Source organism: Alligator mississippiensis, chromosome 1 (assembly GCF_030867095.1).
Source record: "Alligator mississippiensis isolate rAllMis1 chromosome 1, rAllMis1, whole genome shotgun sequence".
Lineage (NCBI taxonomy): Eukaryota > Metazoa > Chordata > Crocodylia > Alligatoridae > Alligator > Alligator mississippiensis.
This window is the reverse complement of record NC_081824.1, coordinates 431,405,907-431,429,399: the sequence shown is the minus strand read 5'-3', so window position 1 is coordinate 431,429,399 and position 23,493 is coordinate 431,405,907. Positions and strand designations below refer to the sequence as shown.

Below are 23,493 nucleotides of genomic sequence, written 5' to 3'. Positions count from 1 at the left end.
AAGCCAGAAGGAAAGATAAGGGTTTTGGGGGGTAAGGTACAACATAAAGAAAAACAGAAACTAATGAGAGCTTGGAGATGATGCAGGCTACTAACCCATGAGAAATTGAAAAATAGCTTAAAATTATCTTCCAAAGATTGCACCCAGGCTTTATAACAGAAAGCACCTGAAGATCAAACTAATTTTCATGGACATTGAAATTAAACATAATGTACAACCTAGATGGATGATGATGGATTGTAAAATGCTTTTGTGAATGACTGATCATAGTAAAAAATAAATAACTAAAATCCTGAAGAGAAGAGTACTAAGAGATACCATCAAGATTTCATCCAATTATTTGACTGTTCCATTAAAACAGCAGTAAATTGTTCCCATTGTCCTAATAGTACTTTTATCAGTAGTGTGTTTTTAGTATATAAAGGGACCTGCAAGACCCATTTAGTTGAAAAACAAAGTCTAGCCATGAGGGTAAATCAACAAATCTGTGCACTATTTTTCTGTAAGAAAAACTGTTCATAAGAGTCCTCTCAAAGGAGTAGTCTTGTAGTTTTCAAGATAACATCCTGTGACAAAAATTGAAAAGATAGGCACAGCAGGGGGAAGCTCCGTGTACATTCTTGATCATGAATGCTGATGGATCTCTTTTTTGGCCTTCGTATTGTCCCATTGGAACACTCTCATTTTTAAAACCATTTGAAATTAATTTGTTAAATAGAATAGTTTATATATTACAAAACCTAGATAATTTTACAACTATTTAGATTTTTAATAGAGTAATTTTGGTAAAGTTCCCTAAAAGTAGTGTGGTTCCCTATTCATGTTACAGCACAAGTTCATAACTTTATAAACCTGAGGTTCTTTCAGTTCTACAAGCATTTTATTAAAAAAAAAATAATACCTCATTAGAATATATATAAAACATGGATCGACAGGTTTTTTTATATAAGTTTAATATTTTCATATAAATAATCTGTTCAGCAATTTATCTAATTCTTCTTTGAACACATTTGAAAGTAACATCAATGCAAAATACCCAAGATGTCACCCTACACAGTAGAGCTTTTCATTCAAAGACAATAATTTATAGTCATCCTGTACTCATTCTGAGAGTTCACACAAAATCAAGATCATCTTTGGGAATACTGTCAGTAAGTCAACACATTCCTTCTTCAAAGCTTCCATTTGTTTCCTCTTATCTTCTGTAAATTCAGGCTTCTTGTCCACTCCCAAGTTCACAGCCATGCACAACTACTTACATCTTTGGTTATAATTATTTTCCACAATCAATCCCTTGACTCCAACAAAAGGTTTTCCCATCCTTTTCCCTGTAGTGCTCTGTCCTTTGCTATGCTGCTCCTCAGAGCTGGAATTCTCTTCAGATTTCCAGAGTTCCAGACACCATTCATTTTTTCTTTCCCTTCTCATCAGTCACTTTCACCTCAGAGCTTTCAAATTCTATTCAAAAGCCATGTGTTGTGCTTTTCCCCTCCTCATTGTAAAATCATGCCACAGCAACTGTAAACAAAATCTTCCTTCTGGGCGACCCAGTATATTCTGTATTTTTTGTGTGTTGCCTGTATGTTCATATTTTAAATTCCTCAGTGTGGAGACATAAGCCTGTGTCCTTGCATTATCCATCAGTAGCAATACTGTGAAACTGGGGCAGAAGCTGTGTCTTGTTCTGTGGGGTTATCACAGCCTGAGGGTTTTATTTAATTGACTAGGGCAGCAGTTCCCAAACTCTGACAGATTGCGCACCACCAGTTTAAAATGATACAACCTTAAGTACCACCAGCAAATTTTTGTTAAATAAAGTAATTATAATAAATCTGTTAATGTGTGTAAGCGGCCAGTGATGTGCCTCCTGGAGCCAAGTCTCTCCACTGGAATTGTAGTGTTTCATCCTTCAGAAATCTTCTGCTATGCCTTGATGTTAATGAGAGAGGTACCAAACACTTTTAGGAGACAAAAGGATTGATTAAAGGCTCAGGAGATTGGCTTATCTTCACAGGGCTTGTTGTTGCTTGCCTGCTGGACTAAGGGTCTGGTCCTCGTCCTATGGACTTCTTTGTTGAGGGGTCCTCCTCTGGGTTGGCTGCTTGCCCCGTTCTTCCCTGCATGGGTCCCAAGACAGCAAGCTCTCAATTCTAAGCCTGCCCTTACCTTCAGGGTTGGGACGGATTTACCCCTCCTTGGGGTGTAATCTCGTCCGTGTCTCTTTCCTCTTCTAGGATTCCAGAGAAATTATCCCCACCCCTCCGGACTGGACTCAATGATAGAGCGATCGCCTCCATCTCTTCACTGGCTCTCTCCAGGTAAATCCAGGGACCGGGGTTTTCCTCTAAGTCCCAGGGTCAGTTCCTTCCCCCACCACCTCTTGACATCCTCTCTACCTTCATCTTGCTCCCCCTCTCTCCAAAGCAACCTCAGACACTCCCTCAATGTCCCTTTAAATTCCCTCTCTTCTCATCTGTGTCCCCCCTGGCAGTGTGTGATTCACTGCCTTCTTGATTCGGCTGTTCTTCCTTTTCTTTTTTGGCTCAGCTTTTTTCTTCTTCTTCTGCCGCACCACTCTCCCTGTCCTGGGCTTGAAGTTCAGCAGCTGGGTTTGCTGTGGCAGCCTTTGAGCTGCCACAGCCCCAGCTGTTTTCCTTAATTAGTAGGGGCATGGTGTCTTTCCTGCTTTGGTTCGGTGTGGTTTCTTCAGCGTCTCTGGGTAAGTTTCTTCTCATATTCTTCTTCATGTTCCTGTTGCAGGGTGTTTTAACCACTTTGTCACACACCTCCCCTCCTAGTAGAAAGCCCCTTTGGGGCCTCTTGGTCACCGTCTTTCGTCCAGATCCATTCTCTTCATCCATTGTCATTGCCACTGGTTGGTTGCCTTCTGTCAGTCTGGATAGGAAATCAGCTGCAATGTTCAGTCATCCTGGCTGGTGTTCTATAGAAAAGAAAAAAGGTTGCAGGGCCAAGGCCCATCTCAGTAGTCTGGGGTTCTCTGTCTTTGAGGTCTGGAGCCACCAAAGTGGCACATGATCAGTAATGAGAAGGAATTTCCTTCCATATAAATAGTACCTAAACAGCTCAACCCCCCATTTTATTGCCAGGCACTCTCTTTCAATAGTGGAATACTGTGTCTCTGCTTTGGATAACTTTTTACTAGTGAAAGCTATGGGTCATTCCTCCCCCTGGACTTGTTGTGACAGCACAGCCCCCGAGTGCCATAGCAGAGGTGTTGGTGTGCAACTGAAATGTTTGTGTGAAATCTGGTGTAAATAGCACTGGGGTATTGCATAGAGCTCCCTTCACCTTGGAAAATGCCTCTTGAGTCTCTTAGGTCCACTCTATTCAATCCCCTTTTCTGCCCTGTAGTAGGCCTGTAAGGGGGTGGCCATTTCTGAGAACCAGGGTATGACCGCCGGGAATAGTTCACCAACCAAGGAAGGACCTCAGTTGTTTCTTCATTTGGGGCAGTCTGTAAAACTGTATCGCTTCCACTTTGTCAGCAAAGGGGATTATTCTCCCCCATCCTACCTTAAACCCCAAATACTTAGTTTCTGATTGTCCCAGGGCACACGTCTTGGGGTTGGCTGTCAGCCCGTTGTGTCTCAACTCTTCTAAGATGTTCCTCACGTGTCTCACATGTTGTTCCCAGGTTCCTGAAAAGACAACTATATCATCAATATAGGCCACCACATACTCTTGATGTACTACCAGGATTTGGCCCATCAGTCTCTGGAAAAAAGCAGCTGCCCTGTGTAGGCCAAAAGGCATCTGGGTAAACAAGCCCCAAGGTGTACCAAAGGCAGTCTTCACCTTGTCGTCCAGTGCCATAGGGATTTGACAATAGCCCTTTGTTAAATCCAGGGTCAAAATAAACTCGGCCTGCCCTATTTTCTCCAGCATCTCCTCTATGTTGGGTATTGGAAAAGGATCAAAGGAGGAGATACTGTTCACCTTTCAAAAATCAACGCAAAGTCTTATAGCCCCATCTGGTTTCAGGACCACCACCAGAGGACTCCTCCAGGGGTTTAGGGATTCCTCAATGATGCCTTGAGATAACATCTCTTTTAATTCCTTTAATAACGGTGTGTAGCGGGCCTGGGGTAGCCTCCTCCAGTGTTCTCACACCACCTGTCCAGTGCTCATTCTGATTCGATGACATATCCCTCTAGCATGGCCTGGTACTTCTGCAAAGACATCTTTGTACTCCTACACCATGCACTCGAGTTGCTCCCATCCCCCATGGGGTAACAATTCTCCACCACCGGGGCCGGTTTGGGTTTGTCGTGGCTTCCTGTGGACTCTGGGACCCATTCCTCAGGTACCTCCCGGGGATCCATGAGGTAGTTCTTAAAGTTTTCCATCTATTTAACATATTCACATGCTAGACTTGTCTACTCCTACATGTGCGTGGGCACTCTATCTCATAGTTAATGGGGCACACTTTCCTACTTACCTTAAAGGGCCCCTATCACCTAGACACTAATTTACTGGTGTTGTCGGGTAGCATTACCAACACCAAATCTCCTTCCTGTAATTCTTGTGTTTGAGTATCGAGGTCATACCTTCATTTTTGGCTGGCCTGGGCTTCTTCCAGGTTGTCCTGGGCAATCTGTCTTACCCTCTCCAACCGTCCCCACATCTCTTGGACCTGGTGTTCATTCTGACTGCCTCCTGGTGTCTCTTCTTCCCAGCCTTCATGAACTATGTCAAGCAGACTTTGAGGTTTATGACCAAAGAAAGATCAGTTCAACAGAAACATTTTTGAGAAAATTATCCAGGAGCACATCTGTGAGGGGTCAGCAGGGGAGTTTATGCTTAGGGGCAATCAACATGGGTTCATTAGAGGCAGATCCTGTCAGACCAACCCAGTGGCCTTCTATTACCAGGTCACAAAAACCTTGGATGCAGGTGTTGCGGTGGACGTAGTCTTCCTGGACTTTAGGAAGGCCTTTGACAGTCTCTCACCCCATCCTCATTAAAAAATTAGGCGTCTGTGTTGTCGACACCTACACAGTCAGATGGGTTGCAAATTGGCTGGAGGGCCGCACCCAGAGAATGGTGGTAGATGGGTCATTTTCTGCCTGGAGAGATGTGGGTAGTGGGGTTCCCCAGGGCTCGGTCCTCGGGCCCACACTGTTCAATATCTTCATTGGCAATTTGGACAAGAGGGTGAAAAAGCAGCTTGTTCAAGTTCTCAGATGACACTAAGATGTGGGGAGAAGTGAGCATGCTAGAAGAGAGGGACAGGCTACAACTAGTTCTCGACAGGTTACGGAGGTGGGTGGATGAGAATAGGATGGGTTTCAATATGGACAAGTGCATGGTATTGCACCTGGGGAAGAAGAACCAGCAGCATAGCTACAGGCTGGGGAACTCCCTTCTCGTCAGCACAGAGGCAGAGAAGGATCTTGGAATCACTATTGATTCCAAGATGAACATGGGCTGCCAATGTGGGGACGCAGTCAGGAAGGCTAACGGCACTTTCTCATGCATCCATAGATGCATCACGAGCAGGTCCAAGGTGATCCTCCCCCTCTATGCGACATTGGTCAGGCCACAGTTGGAGTACTGCATCCAGTTCTGGGCGCTGCATTTCAGGAGGGATGTGGACAACATGGAGAGGGTCCAGAGGCAGGCCACTCGCATGATTAGGGGGCAGCAGGGCAAGCCCTATGAGGAGAAGCTATGGTACCTGAACCTGTTCAGCCTCCACAAGAGAAGGCTGAGAGAGGAGCTGGTGGCCACCTATAAACTTGCCAAGGGGGACCAGCAGGCAATGGGAGAGTCCCTGTTCCCCCAAGCACTACCGGAGGTAACAAGGAACAACAGCCATAAGGTTGACTGAGAGTAGATTAGAGCTAGATATCAGGAGGCACTACTTCATTGTCAGGGCGGCTAAGAGCTGGAACCAACTTCCAAGGGAAGTGGGGCTTGCCCCTACCCTGGGGGTCTTCAAAAGGAGGCTAGACAGCCACCTGGCTGAGGTCATTTGATCTCACTTAGATCAATGTTGGGGGCACCCCTTTCTTTCTCGTGGGTTGTGTCCTCCTCTGCTTGGAATCCATCTCCTAAGTCTTCCCCACGTCTATCCTCCAGTAGATTGTCTTTCCCCTGGACCTGGTCTAGTGCTTTGTAAAAATAGGGCCAGTCCTGCCCTACCAGCATGGGGCAAGGCAGTGTCAGGGCGAACCCCACAGAAATCTCTTCTATCCAGTTCATTACTGTTAACCATAGCCTTCTTCAGGAATAGGTGTAGGATTCCCCATGGATGCATATCATGCTAATGCTGGTGTTGGGTTCCCCTTCCTGTGGATCAATTATCCCTTCCCAGATCATGGTCTTGGCCCACCCTGAATTGAGAAGAGCAGGGATAAGGATTGACCCGACCTTGACTTGTACCATTGGTTTTGTGGTTTCACTTCCTTGGTGGAATTGGCCAAATCTACAGTCCATCTGTTCTTCATGCTCCTGCTCCCTACCTTTATGTTGTTCAACCTCAGGTTTGGGCCCCCACAGTCATTGTTCTGTGGCCCTACTGGGACATTGTTGGGAGATGTGCCTCATGCCTCCACATCTGAAGCATATCACACTCCACTCAGTGGTCAATTTTCCAGCACAAAATGTACTCCTAACATTCTATGGTCTCTTGGTTACCCCCACAGATCTGGGATTCCTGCCCCTTAGTGTCACTTTCTCTGCTGCAGAAAAGGATTCAGCCAGTTGCGGCACCTGTTCCATGTCTTGGGGCTGATGTCTTCTTACCCAGCAGCACATCTCTTCCTCCAGGTCATCTAGTAACTGCTCCAGGATGATAATCTCCAGGACTTCTCGCACTGTCTTTCCATGGGACTGGACCCATTACTCCATGGCATCTCAAAGGATCTAAGCCAATATCCGGGGTTTCTTTTGTTCCTGTTTCTTGGTAGCCCAGAACTGTTGTTGATATAACTCGGGGCAGATCTCACAACAGTATAAGATGGCACACTTCACCATCTGGTAATCATTGGCCTTGTCTTGGGCTAGGGCTCGGTAAGCAGCCTGTGCCTGGCCCATCAGTAGGGGCCCTAACAAGGAAGTCCAATTCCCTTTGCCCAGCCTGCCATAATCACTGTTCATTTGAATGCTTCCAGATATGCTTCAACATCATCTTCGACCATCATCTTAGGGATCCAGAACTTCTCAGAGGTCCCCAACACTGCTGCCTGTTGAGCTTCAATTTTCTCACTCAGGTCCTGTTGCCAGATGAGCACAGCTATCTGGGCATCGGCCTCTTGGGCCCACACCCAGGCCAATTCTTCCAGTTGCACCTCTTGGGCTTGCATGATTTAGACCACTACCCAGTGTACTTGTTGCCAGTCTCGTGGGACCGGAATCCCCAAGCTAGTGGAGCAATTCTCCATTTTTGTGTTGTGTTAATAGTAAATACTTACAGTCGTGTGGGGTCTCTTTGGTTTCCCGGCTGATACACCACTGTAAGCAGCTGGTGACATGCCTCCTAAAGCTGAGCTGTCTCTCTGCTGGAATAGTAGTGTTCCATCCTTCAGAAATTTTCTGCCACACCTTGATGTTAATGAGAGAGAGGTACCAAACACTTTTGGGAGACAAAAGGATCGATTAAAAGCTCAGGAGATTGGCTTATCTTCACAGGGCTTGTTGTTGCTTGCCTGCTGGACTAAGGGTCCAGTCCTCGTCTTATGGACTCCTTTGTTGAGGGGTTCTCCTCTAGGTTGGCTGCTTGCCCCGTTCTTCCCTGCATGGGTCCCAAGACAGCAACCTCTCAATTCTAACCCCATCCTTATCTTCAGGGTTGGGATGGACTTATCCCTCCTTGGGGTGTAAAGTCGTCCATGTCTCTTTCCTCTTCTCGGATCCCAGAGAGGTGATCTCCACCCCTTGGGACTGAACTCACCAACAGAGCGATCTCCTCTATCTCTTCCCTGGTTCTCTCCAGATAAGTCCAGAGACTGGGGTTTTCCTCTAAGCCCCAGGGTCATTTCCTTCACCCATCATCTCCTGACATCCTCTCTACTGTCATCTTGCTCTCCCTCACTCCAAACCAACCTTGGATGCTCCCTCAGCATCCCTTTAAATTCCCTCTCTTCCCAGCTGGCAGCATGTGATTCACTGCCTTCTCACTCAGCTGTTCTTCCTTTTCTTTTTCAGCACGGCTTTTTTCTTCTTCTTCTGCCACACCTCTCTCCCTGTCCCAGGCTTGAACTCCGGCAGCTGGGTTTGCCACGGCCCCAGCTGTTTTCCTAAATTAGTTGGGGTGCAGCATCTTTCCCACTTTGGCTTGCCATTGTTTCTTCAGCATTTCTGGGTAAGTTTCTTCTCCTCATATTCTTCTTCGCATTCCTGTGGCAGGGTGTTTCAACCACCCTTTCACAATGTGTACCACTGACAGGTTGTCTGTGTACCACTGGTGGTATGCATACCACAGATTGGGAACTGCTGGAAGAAGGTATACCAGCACAGATGCTGGAAGTATATATAGTATGAAGCCATAAACAGAGGTATAGATGTACAGATGAAGCTGTAAAAATAGATGGTATGCTTTTCTTTTAGAATTTCCCTCCCGTCCTTTTTCATCACTTCCATTTTTAATCCTTCCTTCAACTCTGATTTTACTTGGGTATTACATCCTGGCACTTACTATCTTAAATTTATGGCCAGTCATGTACTGACCTATTGGTCAGCCTCTCTCTGTTTCCAAGATGAATACTTTGGCAGTGGGAAGACTGCTAAATGTGCTTATTCCAAGATGAATAAGAGGCCTGCTCACTTTCTCCCTCCCCTTAATCACAAAGCAGATAGGCCAGAAGTGAGACCCACCTGGTGAGATGTGCCAGCTGTTTAGTTTATCCTATGGACTGGCAGCATGCTAATGTATTCATGAGGACTGTGGTTCCATTCTTGCAAGTGTTGTGCCAAGTGGAGTCTCTTGTTTGAATTTGGATAACATTGAATTTAGATTGTACATTTTTCACAGCAGGGACTACATCTTCTGTCTTTAACAGTGTCTGGCAGATAGATCACATTTAATTAATCTGTATAGTAGTATGTTAACAACTATAACTATGTAATGGCATTTCATGCATTACATACAGTACAATTTACTTGTGTATTCTAGATTTCTGAAAAGAAATTTTCAAAGCTAGACCTACACAAGAAGGAAAGTTAATTTGTGCAAGAAGGCATGAATGGCTGGTATGTGCTCAGGGATTGAAACCAGTACAAAATCATTCTTTTGCAGAAAGAATTTTTACTTCTATCGGTCTGAACAGTCACCAGGGCTGAAAAAATTGACCTTAATATTTCAACTGAAAAACAACACCTCTACAATGCATCACAATTCCCTTCCCCCTCCCAGCCCATCCCCTCAGTATAAACACAACCAATTGTAATACTGTAGTGAGGTGTCAGTACTGATGATATCTTGTGAAAGAAAACCCCAAAACTAACCTGTTTTCTTTTTAAGGATATAAACTGAGATCCAGGAATAATTTACCAAAGCAGGCTAATATAAGCATGGTAATTACACGTCAACTGGGTATTAGTCCTTTTGCAATTTAGGCACGCTATTAGGATTAGATTCTTTTTTTTCATGAGGGTTTGATGATTCGTTGTCTAGAGAATGTAATTGTTTGTGATGGTTTTTGACAGATGAGATATGTATGTCAATAGAACATCATTCATTAAAATAACCATGCCTTTCAATAGGCTTTAAAGGAACTGTAGGGATAGAAGAGATTATTTCTGGGTTTCCAGCTTCTATGAGGCCATTTACTATATTTTCCTATGTTGTAGGTCTCTTTCAAAAAGAAACAAACTGTTTTCTGTACCTGACATTTTATTGTTTGACTCTATTCTCCTAACCTTATAGTCATATGTTTTTGCATGTAAATTTGAGGGGGGCTTGTTTAAGAGAGGGGCATGGGAAGTAAACAGATTATCTGTGCTTACTAAAGACACTTTTCTAATTATTCTAGCTCGTGTCTGTTTCATCTTTATGTGCCTAAGTGGAACTCACATAGCCATGTAACTGCAATTTCTGACACTTACACAGAGTTTGCCCTGTGTTTTCTTTCTGAGCATGCTCAGAAGGCTGCACTCTGGCTGTATAAGCACCCAGATGGAACAGAATTGCCTGGGCATTTGTAAAATGCCTCCTAGATCCTGACAAGTTTCTTTGGGTAAATGTGATATTTACAAAGCGCAAAGCGCTGCTCGACCTGGTGCTGGCTACTGGGGAGGACCTAGTCGGCGACCTAGTGATCGATGGGAAGCTGGGTGACAGCGACCACGAGCTGATCACCTTCACCATCCGCCGAAAAGCTGGCAAGTCAGTCAGCAACACGCAAGTCCTTGACTTCAGGAAAGCCGACTTTGACAAGCTCAGGAGGCTTGTCAGTGAGGCCCTAAGGGACTGTGACCACAGGGAGAGGGGAGTTCAAGAAGAGTGGTTGCTCCTCAAGGGAGCAATCCTCAATGCACAAACTAAGTCTATTCCATCTCAGAGGAAAGGCAGCAAGAGGGCACAGCAGCCCCCCTGGCTCTCCAGGGACCTAGCAGACCTCCTGAGGCTAAAAAGAAAGGCCTACAAAGGATGGAGGATGGGAGTCACCTCCAAGGAGGATTATTCTGCACTGGTCCGGGCCTGTAGGGAGCAGACCAGGAAAGCCAAGGCTGCAACTGAACTCCAGCTAGCTTTGAGCATCAAGGACAATAAAAAGTCCTTTTTCAGATATGTGGGGAGCCGGAGGAAAAGCAGGGGCAACGTTGGACCCCTGCTGAACCAGATGGGGCAACTGACAACTGATGCCCAGGAAAAAGCCAACCTATTAAATAGGTACTTTGCGTCGGTCTTTCATCAGCCCCATGGGACGCCCATGCCCGCTACAGGGCCGGGAAGTCCGGGTGAGGGTGATCCCCTGCCCTCCATTAATGCTGACTTCGTGAAGGAACACCTTGAGAAGCTGGATACCTTCAAGTCAGCCGGCCCTGACAATGTTCACCCCAGGGTACTCAAGGAGCTGGCGAGCATCATAGCCCAGCCTCTAGCGCGGATCTTTGAAAACTCTTGGTGCTCTGGTGTAGTGCCCGAAGACTGGAAGAAGGCCAACGTGGTGCCTATCTTCAAGAAAGGGAGGAAAGTGGATCCGGCTAACTATAGGCCCATCAGCCTGACTTCTATCCCGGGGAAGATCTTAGAAAAGTTTATTAAGGAGGCCATCCTTAATGGACTGGCCGACGCCAACATCTTAAGGGATAGCCAGCACGGGTTTGTTGCGGGTAGGTCTTGCTTGACCAATCTCATTTCCTTCTACGACCAGGTGACCTATCACCTGGACAAGGGAGAAGAGATTGATGTCATATATCTTGACTTCAAAAAAGCCTTCGAACTGGTGTCCCATGATCGTCTCTTGGAGAAACTGGCCAATTGTCGCCTTGGGTCCCCCACGATCCACTGGCTGGAAAATTGGCTCCGGGGTCGGACCCAGAGGGTAGTAATTGATGGCAGTCACTCATCGTGGTGTCCTGTGACCAGTGGGGTCCCCCAGGGCTCTGTCCTTGGACCCATACTGTTCAACATCTTCATTAATGATGTGGACACTGGAGTCAGAAGCGGACTGGCCAAGTTCGCCGATGACACCAAACTTTGGGGCAAAGCATCCACACCAGAAGACAGGCGGATGATCCAGGCTGACCTGGACAGGCTCAGCAAGTGGGCGGATGAGAATCTGATGGTGTTCAACGCCGATAAATGCAAGGTTCTCCACCTTGGGAAAAAAACCCCGCAGCATCCTTATAGGCTCGGCAGTGCTATGTTGGTTAGCACTATGGAAGAAAGAGACTTGGGGGTCATCATTGACCACAAGATGAACATGAGCCTGCAATGCGATGCTGCGGCTAGTATAGCGACCAAAACGCTGGCTTGCATCCATAGATGCTTCTCAAGCAAATCCCGGGACGTCATTCTCCCCCTGTACTCGGCCTTAGTGAAGCTGCAGCTGGAGTACTGCGTCCAGTTTTGGGCTCCACAATTCAAAAAGGATGTGGAGAAGCTTGAGAGAGTCCAGAGAAGAGCCACGCGCATGATCAGAGGTCAGGGAAGCAGACCCTACGATGACAGGCTGAGAGCCCTGGGGCTCTTTAGCCTGGAAAAGCGCAGGCTCAGGGGTGATCTGATGGCCACCTACAAGTTTATCAGGGGTGACCACCAGTATCTAGGGGAACGTTTGTTCACCAGAGCGCCCCAAGGGATGACGAGGACGAATGGTCACAAACTGCTACAAGATCGTTTCAGGCTGGACATAAGGAAGAATTTCTTTACTGTCCGAGCCCCCAAGGTCTGGAACAGCCTGCCACCGGAGGTTGTTCAAGCGCCTTCATTGAACACCTTCAAGATGAAACTGGATGCTTATCTTGCTGGGATCCTATGACCCCAGCTGACGTCCTGCCCTTTGGGCGGGGGGCTGGACTCGATGATCTTCCGAGGTCCCTTCCAGCCCTAATGTCTATGAAATCTATGAAATCTATGATATCGTTTATTAAACCAACTAAATAGTCAGGAAAATTGTTCTTTGCAAGCTTTCAGGCACAAAAGCTTCTCCAGGCATAGGGAGAGTCTGTTGGTGTTATGTGTTCTCCATGATGGAATAGAAGCCAATATGCAAATGCAGGTCTGTGAAAATGCAAATATCTGGCACTAAGGATCAGAGGGAATGGGAGACAATAGGTACGAGACAGGTAGGTGGGAGGAGGGGAATGTAGAACTGGTGATAGAACCTAGCTGGTAAACTGCAAACAGGTTAGCTGTGGTACTTAATCAGATGGTAGGCAGCATAGATGGAGGGAGAAAATATTATTTGGTGGGGCTGAGTACATACACACACCGCCCAGCAGGTAAGTCTGTGGAGGGGAAGGGACTGGGGGAAAGGAAAGGGGTGTGTGGCGGGGCCAGATTGAGACCCCCACAGTGAGGGAGGGAGTGGAGCAGAGGCAGGGGCTGGGGTGAATGCGGCCCCAGGGTGGCTTGTGGGATGGTTGGAGCCCAGGCAGCTCGTCCATGGATGCGGGGGGGGGGGCTTCCGCCACTGCATTCATGCTGGAAGAGGCACTGGGGGCACATGCCATGGATTTGTGCATGGGGTGGAGACAGGCTATTGCTGCAGGCTGGGGGTCTGTGCCCTGCTGCTGTGCCACATCCTCTGCCCATCAGGAGTCAGCAGGCACATGGTGTCATGCAGCTCCTGAGGCAGGGGCAGTGGGACAAAGAGCCCCATCCCACAGTGGCAGCCCTCCTCCACCCTGCCCAGAAATCCAGAGGGCACATGCCTCCCTTGCCTCCCCCAAGGTGTTCACTCTGGTGGGAATCATGCCCTCTTTCCACGCCCCCCATCCACCGCGTGACCCCTGAATGAGTCACCTGCAGCTCCAACCATCCCATGACCTGCCCTGGGGCCCCATTCACCCCAGCCCCTGCCCCTGCCCCTGCCCCACTCCCTCCCTCAGTATGGGAGCCTCCATCTGCTCCCCCCCCACGCACATCTCTTCCTCTTCACAGAACTGCCTGCTGTGGTGGGCAATGCTCCACATGCCGCCAGGCTGCAATCCTGGCTGTGTACAGGATGCAGCTGCATGTCTGTCTGTGTGCATCCCCTGGTGCAGCTGCCTGAAGCCCGTGCTTGGACTGCCCTGTAGCCCTCTGCATTGCCATCTCTGCCCTGTGTTTGGGGGGACTAAGCCCCATTAGCCCCAGCCTTCTGCCACCTATGGCAGGGAGGTTATAATGTGCCATAAATCTAATGTCTATATTTAGTCCATGATTTTTTGTATCCAGGAGATTTATGAAGTGAAGCTCATAGGCTCATCTACAAAAGGTATTTTGTAAATTCCCTTTGAGGATTTGAACTAAGAGATTGGAGAGAGAGTGGTTTTCTTGGGGGAAGTGCAATTGACAGGTAATTGGATATTTTTACTTTGATAGATTTTCGGTCTGCATTCATTCTGGTATGCAGTTGTTTGGTTTCTCCTACATATTTTCCATTAGGGTATTTAGTGCACTGAATACAATATATTACATTTATGGAGGTGTAAGTATAAGATCCAGGAATTTTGAATGCTGTGTTGTGAGGTGTAGTTATTGTGGGAGTGTTGGAGATGTGTTGGCAGGTTTTACATTTCTTGTACTGGCATGGTCTGGATCTGTTCAGTGTGCTTTGGGCCATAAGAAGTTCACTTCTGGTGATGAGGTTGGCAAGGTTCAGTGCTTGTTTAAAGGCTAGGATGGGTGGTTCTGGAAAGATCTCTTTAAGAATTGGGTCTTCTTCTAGCGTGGGTCGCAGGTGTTTGAGGATTTTCCGTATATGTTCCAGGGAAGGATGGTATGTCATAACTAATGGTGTGCAATTTCTGGGGATTCTCGTCAGTGCAAATTTGGAGGTATCCAAGGGCTTGGCTGCATATTACAGCTTTCTCGGTGTGTTTAGGGTGATTGCTGGTTCTGGGTAGATATGTATGTTGGTCCATGGGTGTCTTGTATATGGTGGTTGGTATTTTACCATTCTGGATATTGATCATAGTGTCTAAAAAGGAAATGCTGGTGCTGAATTATTCAAGAGAGAATCTGATGGGTGATGGTTATTGAATTTGTGATAGAAATCAATCAGAGACTGCAGGTTTTCAGTCCAAACAATGAAGATGTCATCTATATATCTTAGGTATAGCTTGGGTTTGATGGTGCAGTTCTTGAGGAATTCTTCTTCCAGGTGGGCCATGAGAAGTTTGCTATATTGTGGTTCCATTTTGGTGCCCATAAGATTGCCCATGGTCTGAAGGAAATGCTGGTTATTGAAAATGAAGTTCTTGTGTGTGAGAATGAAATGCATAAGTTCAGTAATAATTTTAGGTCTGTACTCTGAGTTGTAATCTTGCTCCTGTAGATATGAAAGGCAGGCTTAGATGCCATCCTGGTGCGGTATGTTGGTATATAAGTTGGTAACATACATGGTGGCTAGGAGGGTATTGCTGGGAAGATAGTCTGTGTTTCTAAATTTTCATAGAAAGTCTGTTGTGTCTTGGACAAAATTCAGTCTTTGGGTGACAAGAAGTTTTAGGATGGATTCAATGAAATGTGATATTTTCTCAGTAAGGGTTCCATGGTTGGATATTATAGGTCTGCCTTGGTTCCCTTGTTTGTAGATTTTGGACATGTAAAAAGTCCCTGGGCTGGGCAGTGAGGGGATCAAGTTCTGTAGTTTTTCTTGTAGTTCAGATGGAAATGAGTTGATGGTGGTTTTGAGTTTTAAGATGAAAAGAGGAGTTGCATTTTCCTCCAGTTTTTCATAGTGGATATTGTCAGAGAGTTGTCTGTTGGTTTCTTTTATGTAGTCTTCATGATTGAGGATAACTATAGCTCCTCCTTTTCTGCTGGTTTTATTACTATTTGGTGGTTGGATCTTAGTGATGGTGGTTGGCCCTTCTTTCTGAGTGGGAGAGGTTGTTATAGTGGTGTTTGTTGTTGATTATTTCATCATTTATTCTTTCCCTGAAGCAGTCAATATAGTGGTCGAGGTTTGAATTTTATCTACTGTAAGGTGTACAATCTGATGCGGTTTTGGATTTTTGTTGTTAATCTTTTCCTCAGTGTTGTCACAGAATGAAGTGTTGTTGAAAGTGGATTCATTTTGGCTGTGGAAATATTTCTTGAGATGGAGCTGTCAGAAAAATTCTAACAGTTGTCTACCTTGTAGACAAAAATACCTTATTAGGGTATTTTTTAGGATTGTAGATTCTGAAAATTTAGTCACAGAAAAAAAATGACACCAATGCCAGCAGCTTTGGGTGGTCCCCGCTCATCACTTGTTGCTCACTGCCATGATGTCAGTCATTCATGACTGAGGCTTTCTTCAAGTAACTTGCAGAAGTTTCCAGATCACAGGCTCTGGTTCTTGTGGGGGACTCCAATCACCCTGACATCTGCTGGAGGGCAATACAGCAGTGAACAGACCATCCAGGAAGTTTTGAGATCATTGGAGACAACTTCCTGCTGCAAGTGTTAGAGATAGACTAGGGTCCATCCTCTTCTTGACCTCATAAACAGGGAAGAATTGGTGAGGGATGTAGAAATGGATGGCAAATTGGGCAGCAGTGACATTGAGATGATTGAGTTCAGGATCCTGACAAAAGAAAGAAAGGAGAGCAGCTGAGTATGGGTCATGGACTTCAGAAAAGCAGACTTTGACTCCATCAGGGAACTGTTAGGCAACATTCCCTGGGAGGCCAGTTGAAGAGGGAAAGGAGTCCAGCAAATTAATGTATGACAACAAACTGGAGAGTGCAGTAGATACACTTGAGGGTAGGACTAGGATTCAGAGTGACCTAGACAAATTGGAGGACTGGGCAAAAATAAATCTGACTAGTTGTATTTTTAAAGAAAACTTACTGAAGGAACAAACCATCCTGATGTGCAGGAAGAATAGCAAATGTTGCAAGTGGCCAGCATAGCTTAGCAGAGAACTCTTCAGTGAGTTTAAACACAAAAAGGAGGCTTACAAGAAGTGGAAGCTTGGACAAACAACTTAGGAAGAGTATAAGAGTATTGCTTGGGCAGGCAGGGATGAAGTCAGGAAGACCAAAGTGCAATTGGAGTTGAAGCTAGCAAGGAATGTGAAGGGTAACAAGAAAGGTTTCTACAAGCATGTTAGCAACAAGAAGCAGGTGATGGAAAGTATGAGGCCCTTAGTGAATGGGGGAGGCAACCTAGTGACAGATGATGAGGAAGAGGCTGAAGTACTCAATGCCTTTTTTACCTCAGTCTTCACAGGCAAGGTCAGGACCCAGACTACTGCACTGGGCAGCACAGTTTGGGGAGAATGTGAGCAGCCCTCAGTGGTCAAGGAACAGGTTATAGACTATTTAGAAAATCTGGACATTAACAAGTCCATGGGCCAGATGCAATGCATCCAAGGGTGCTGAAGGAGTTGGCTGATGTGATAGTACAACTGCTGGCCATTATCTTTGAAAACCCATGGTGATCTAGGGAGGTCCCAGACAATTGGAAAAGGGCAAATATACTGCCTATCTTTAAGAAAGGGAAGACGGAGGATCCAGGGAACTACAGACCAGTCAGCCTCACTTCAGTCCATGGAAAAATAATGGAGCAGGGCCTTAAATAATCCATTTCTAATTACTTGGAGAAGAAGGTGATTAGGGTCAGTCAGCAAGGATCACCAAGGACAAGTCATGCCTGACCAACATGATTGCATTCTATGATAAGGTAATTGACTCTGTGGATGCAGGGAAAGCAGTGGATGTAACATACCTTGACTTTAGCAAGGCTCCCACAGCATTCTGAGGAAGTATGGGTTGAATGAGTGGACTGTAATGGGTGGTAATCAATGGCTCAATGTTTAGTTGGCAGCTGGTATCAAGTGGAGTGCCCCAGGGATCAGTCCTAAGGGCTGGTTTTGTTCAACATCTTCATTAATAATCTGGAAGATGGGATGGATTTCACCCTCATCAAGTTAATGGATGACACCAAGCTAGTGGTAGTAGTAGATATGCTAGAGGGTAGGCCTCAGATTCAGTGTGACCTAGACAAATTGGAGGACTGGGCCAAAGGAAATCTCATGAGGTTATCAAGGACAAGTGCAAGTCCTGCACTTAGGACACAACAACCCCATGCACTGCTACAGCCTGGGGACTGACTGGCTAAGCAGCAGCTCTGCAGAAAAGGACCTGGGGGTTACAGTGGACCATAAGATGGATAGGAGTCTACAGTGTGCCCTTGTTGCCGAGAAGGCTAACAACATACTGGGCTGCATTAGTAGAAGCATTGCCAGCAGATCAAGGGAAGTGATTATTTCACTCTATTCTACACTGATGAGGCTAAATCTGGAGTACTGTGTTCAGTTTTGGGGCCCCCACTATAGAAAGGATATGGACAAGATGGAGAGAGTCCAGTGGACAGCAACAAAAATGGTTTAGGATGAGGCACATAACTTATGAGGAGAGGCTGAGGGAACTGGGTTTATTTAGTCTGGAGAAGAGAAGACCAAGGGAGGATTTAATAGCAGCCTTCAACTACCTTCGAAGGCCTTCGATACGGTATCCCACCCTATACTGGTGAACAAGTTAAGAGGCTGTGACTTGGATGACTACACAGTCTGGTGGGTGGCGAATTGGCTAGAGGGTCATACCCAGAGAGTCATAGTGGGTGGGTCGGTATCAACCTGGAAGGGTGTGGGCAGTGGGGTCCCATAGGGCTCGGTCCTTGGACCGATACTCTTCAATATCTTCATCAGCGACTTGGACGAGGGAGTGAAGTGTATTCTGTCCAAGTTTGCGGATGACACAAAAATGTGGGGAGAAGTGGACATGCCGGAGGGCAGGGAACAACTACAAGCAGACCTGGACAGGTTGGACATATGGGCGGAAAACAACAGAATGCAATTCAACAAGGAGAAATGCAAAGTGCTGCACCTAGGGAGGAAAAATGTCCAGCATACTTACTGCCTAGGAAATGACCTGCTTGGAGGCACGGAAGCAGAAAGGGATCTTGGAGTCCTAGTGGACTCCAAGATGAACATGAGTCAGCAGTGTGACGAAGCCATCAGAAAAGCTAATGGCACTTTATCGTGCATCAGCAGATGCATGACGAATAGATTCCAGACCACAGTTGGAATACTGCATGCAATTTTGGGCACCGCACTTCAAGAGGGATGTGGATAACCTGAAGAGGGTCCAGAGAAGGGCAACTCGTATGGTTAAGGGCTTGCAGACCAAGCCCTATGAGGAGAGACTAGGGCACCTGGACCTCTTCAGCCTCCCCAAGAGAAGGTTGAGAAGCGACCTTGTGGCTGCCTATAAGTTCATCACGGGGGCACAGAAGGGAATTGGTGAGGCTTTACTCACCAAGACGCCCCTGGGGGTTACAAGAAATAATGGCCACAAGCTAGAAGAGAGCAGATTTAGACTGGACATTAGGAAGAACTTCTTCACAGTTCGAGTGGCCAAGGTCTGGAATGGGCTCCCAAGGGAGGTGGTGCTCTCCCCTACCCTGGGGGTCTTCAAGAGGAGGTTAGATAGGCATCTAGCTGGGGTCATCTAAACCCAGCACTCTTTCCTGCCTATGCAGGGGGTCGGACTCGATGATCTATTGAGGTCCCTTCCAACCCTAACATCTATGAATCTACCTGAATGGCGGTTCCAAAGAGAATGGAGCTAGATCTGTTCTAAGTGGTGACAGATGACAAAACAAGGAGTAATCGTCTCAAGTTGTAGCAAGGGAGGTTTAGGTTGTATATTAGGAAAAACTTTCTCACTAGGAGGGTGGTGAGGCACTGGGACAGGTTACCTAGAGAGGTTGTAGAATCTCCATCTTTGGAGGTTTTTAAGGCCCTGCTTGACAGAGCCCTGGCTGGAATGATCTAGTTGGGGATGGTCCTGCTTTGAGCAGGGGGTTGGACTAGATGACCTCCTGAGGTCCCTTCCGATCCTAATTTTCTATGATTTTATGATACTGTGTGCTTGACACTTGAGGAGAAGAAGGAAAGCCCTTCCACCTGTTAATCTATAGGGCACCTGGTCAGGGAGCAAGTGAGCTGGGGTACAGGTCATGCCTCCTATCCAGAAGGGGGATGAATTTGCATCTGCTAGGGCACATCTAGGTGATACGATTACTGCAGAGTAGAGTAATTAGCTCCAAAGTAAAATGTCTCCATCTACATGTGTGGAACTATTAGGCTGGAGTAAACTAATTAGCTCTGCCACAGCTTAGTAATTGCCAGATACAAGTACTAATCTACTATTGAGTCATTTACTCTGCTACAATGCACGTGTAGACACTGACCCAGCACTACGCTGGCTCAGTGTGCTGTGGTCCTGGGTGCAGATGTAAACACTGCACCTGAAAGCAATAAACTCCAGCATGAACTGCACCAGAGTTTGTGTTGCATTGCTATTCACATGTAGATGCTACCCTACTTCTTAAGAAAGTGCTCTAACAGGCCATTTGCTATTCATTACCCCGAAACACTTTCTAGCCCTTCTCTTGAAGCTGGCCCACTGGGCAGCCAGGATGGAAAGGTATACGAGGCCAGGAGAAAAACAGTAAAACAATGGAAGGGTGCCTTAATTAGTTGGATGCTGACCTAGAATTGAGGAGGCTCTGGGTTTGGTCCCTAGCTTCTGTCCACCACACCCTCCATCTATAATGTTTTCTAAGTACTGTGCAGGTCATATTCATTGGATAAAATGGATAAAGAGCAATAGAATTATTTCTGTTCCATTGGGGCAAGTGCTAGAGCCCAAGACAGCGGTCAGTTCACTGAGACATCCTCCCTCTATCTTGGTCTTTGCATCCTCACTCCATATATCTTCTCCTTTTGGCTGCTTACTGGGCCCACTTCAAGGGCTGTAGTGTACTCTGAACATTGCCTAGCCTGTGGCCTGATATTTACAGCACTTTGTTGGGAAATAGGATGGTGTCTGAATTGGGGAGGAGGGGCATGGGGAGAAGTTCAGTTAGAGACTGTCCCTGAACCTATCATGCTCCCTGAGTCAGCCCCTGGGCTATTCTTACTTCCAGCAGGTATGCACACATCTGGGACACTGTTTTCTACCACAAGTGGAAATAGGAAACTCTGTCAGTGCTCAAAATTGTAATTGAAAGGCCACTTAGGATTTAGCACTTAAAATTAAGCATGTGTTTCAGTATTCTTTTGAATCTGCTTATTTGGGGACTCCAGTCAGAAATGAGGCAAATCCAATTTTTTTTTTAACATTATGTAGCACTTTATATATTCACAGCCCCCGTTGACTTCAGTTGTCACCATGAGTGTGCCCAATACTTCTATAGATCAGATTCCAGGATCTTGCATCAGGTACCCATTAATTGCATAAGGAATACTATTAATGATCATTTGCATGATTGTGGCATTGCATAGGATCTCTGTGGTAGAAGCAAGGAGAAAATCTAATTCTCCAGATACAATGGTAGCAGGCCACTACTGTAGCATTTAACTGTATTAATCATAAGTATTAAATACTAAATAAAGTGTTAAATATTAAATAAGGCTTCCAAGAGGTTAGTATGTAATACCAAATTATAAGTTACAGTACTGTATCAAACTTAAGAGTAGAGATGCAGTACTGAATATAATAAAGCTTAACAAGAGAGTAGTCAAGAGTTTCAAGTTGCTTAACAAAAAATGCTGCCCTTTGAATAGATAAGGGTTCAGATCCCCAAGGTTCAGATAACTGAGGGTGTACTTCATCACTTTCCATGTCCTGTCTTTGTTGCCTTGAGGGGTCAGGCCAATGCTCAGGATCTCAATATTGCACTGTTAGACAGGAGGGCGTGGTGTACAATTGCACATATACAAACACACAAATCAATTAGGTACATACACACACACACATACTACCAGCTTAGGCTCATACACATTCAAACCAGCCTAGGCACATGCATACCTATTACCAATTCAAGCACATACACTATACACCCCAGAAGTTAGACACAGATCACTAATTCATATATCATGCACACAATGCCATATATATATATATATATACACATACACATACATACACACACACACACACACTCACACTAGCAACTCAGATACACGCACGTTCAGAATAACCAGTCTAGGTTCATGCACACCTATCACCACTTTAAGCCCATACACGCTACACACACCAAATTTAGACAGAATCAGTTACCAGTTACCAACACCTGCACATTCAATACACATATGTGGATTACTAATTTATATACCACACACACACACAATGATATCTATATATGTATATATATATGTGTGTATTCACTAATTTACACACATACCACCCACCTACACACACACACACAAGTGAATTCCTAAGTTGGGTATTGTGGTATGTATGCATGTATGTGCTTGGTGTATTTGGCTGGGGACAGGCTAAGGTAAGAAAGTAGAAGTGTAGGGAGTGAAAGTTGCTGGAAATTAAAGTCACCAGGACCAGAACTGGTAGACTAGAGGGGCCTGGGCTGCAGAACTGAGGTTTGGGGGTAACTGTACGTTAATTGATCTTAATTGATTAAAAGACGATGCCCAAAGCCTGCAGAACAGGGAAGCATGCCAGCACAGTCTGGGACTGGAGCCAGAGTTACAGGAGAGCTGAAGAGGTAGGTGGGGAGAGGGAAAAATGGGACTAAAGGAAAGTGTGGGTGTTAAGATTCATAGATTCATAGATGTTAGGGTCGGAAGGGACCTCAATAGATCATCGAGTCCGACCCCCTGCATAGGCAGGAAAGAGTGCTGGGTCTAGATGACCCCAGCTAGATACTCATCTAACCTCCTCTTGAAGACCCCCAGGGTAAGGGAGAGCACCACCTCCCTTGGGAGCCCGTTCCAGACATTGGCCACTCCAACTGTGAAGAAGTTCTTCCTAATGTCCAATCTAAATCTGCTCTCTGCTAGCTTGTGGCCATTGTTTCTTGTAACCCCCGGGAGCGCCTTGGTGAATAAATACTCACCAATTCCCTTCTGTGCCCCCGTGATGAACTTATAGGCAGCCACAAGGTTGCCTCTCAACCTTCTCTTGCGGAGGCTGAAAAGGTCCAGTTTCTCTAGTCTCTCCTCGTAGGGCTTGGTCTGCAGGCCCTTGACCATACGAGTTGCCCTTCTCTGGACCCTCTCCAGGTTATCCGCATCCTTCTTGAAGTGTGGCGCCCAGAATTGCACTCAGTACTTCAACTGCGGTCTGACCAGCGCCCTATAGAGGGGAAGTATCACCTCCCTGGACCTATTCGTCATGCATCTGCTGATGCACGATAAAGTGCCATTGGCTTTTTTGATGGCTTCGTCACACTGCCGGCTCATGTTCATCTTGGAGTCCACTAGGACTCCAAGATCCCTTTCCACCTCTGTGCCACCCAGCAGGTCATTCCCTAGGCTGTAGGTGTGCTGGACATTTTTCCTCCCTAGGTGCAGCACTTTGCATTTCTCCTTGTTGAACTGCATCCTGTTGTTTTCTGCCCACTTGTCCAACCTGTCCAGGTCTGCTTGCAGCTGTTCCCTGCCCTCCGGTGTGTCCACTTCTCCCCATAGCTTTGTGTCATCTGCAAACTTGGACAGAGTACATTTCGCTCCCTCGTCCAAGTCACTGATGAAGACATTAAAGAGTATCGGTCCAAGGACCGAGCCCTGTGGGACCCCACTGCCCACACCCTTCCAGGTTGATACCGACCCATCCACCATGACTCTCTGGGTGCGACCCTCTAGCCAATTCGCCACCCACCACACTGTGTAGTCATCCAAGTCACAGCCTCTTAACTTGTTCACCAGTATGGGGTGGGATACCGTATCGAAGGCCTTCCTGAAGTCTAAGTATACGACATCCACCCCTCCTCCTGTGTCCAGACGTTTTGTAACCTGGTCATAGAAAGAGACAAGATTGGTCAGGCACGATCTGCCCTCCACAAACCCGTGCTGGTTT

The 23,493-nt window shown here is 46.3% G+C and overlaps 1 protein-coding gene across 6 annotated transcripts in view; it reads left to right on the top strand.

Annotated features, from left to right (window-relative positions):
• Positions 1–23,493, top strand: part of SGCG (sarcoglycan gamma) — a 296,440-nt gene that overhangs the window by 245,496 nt on the left and 27,451 nt on the right. For 5 of the 6 annotated variants that reach the window (XM_019481962.2, XM_019481960.2, XM_059720488.1 and 2 more), the window contains one exon: positions 2,235–2,318. The exons of the other annotated variant lie outside the window; for it this stretch is intronic. In XM_019481962.2, coding sequence (XP_019337507.1) covers positions 2,235–2,318 — 84 coding nt within the window. The remainder of the gene's footprint in view (positions 1–2,234; positions 2,319–23,493) is intronic. 6 annotated transcript variants of the gene reach the window in all.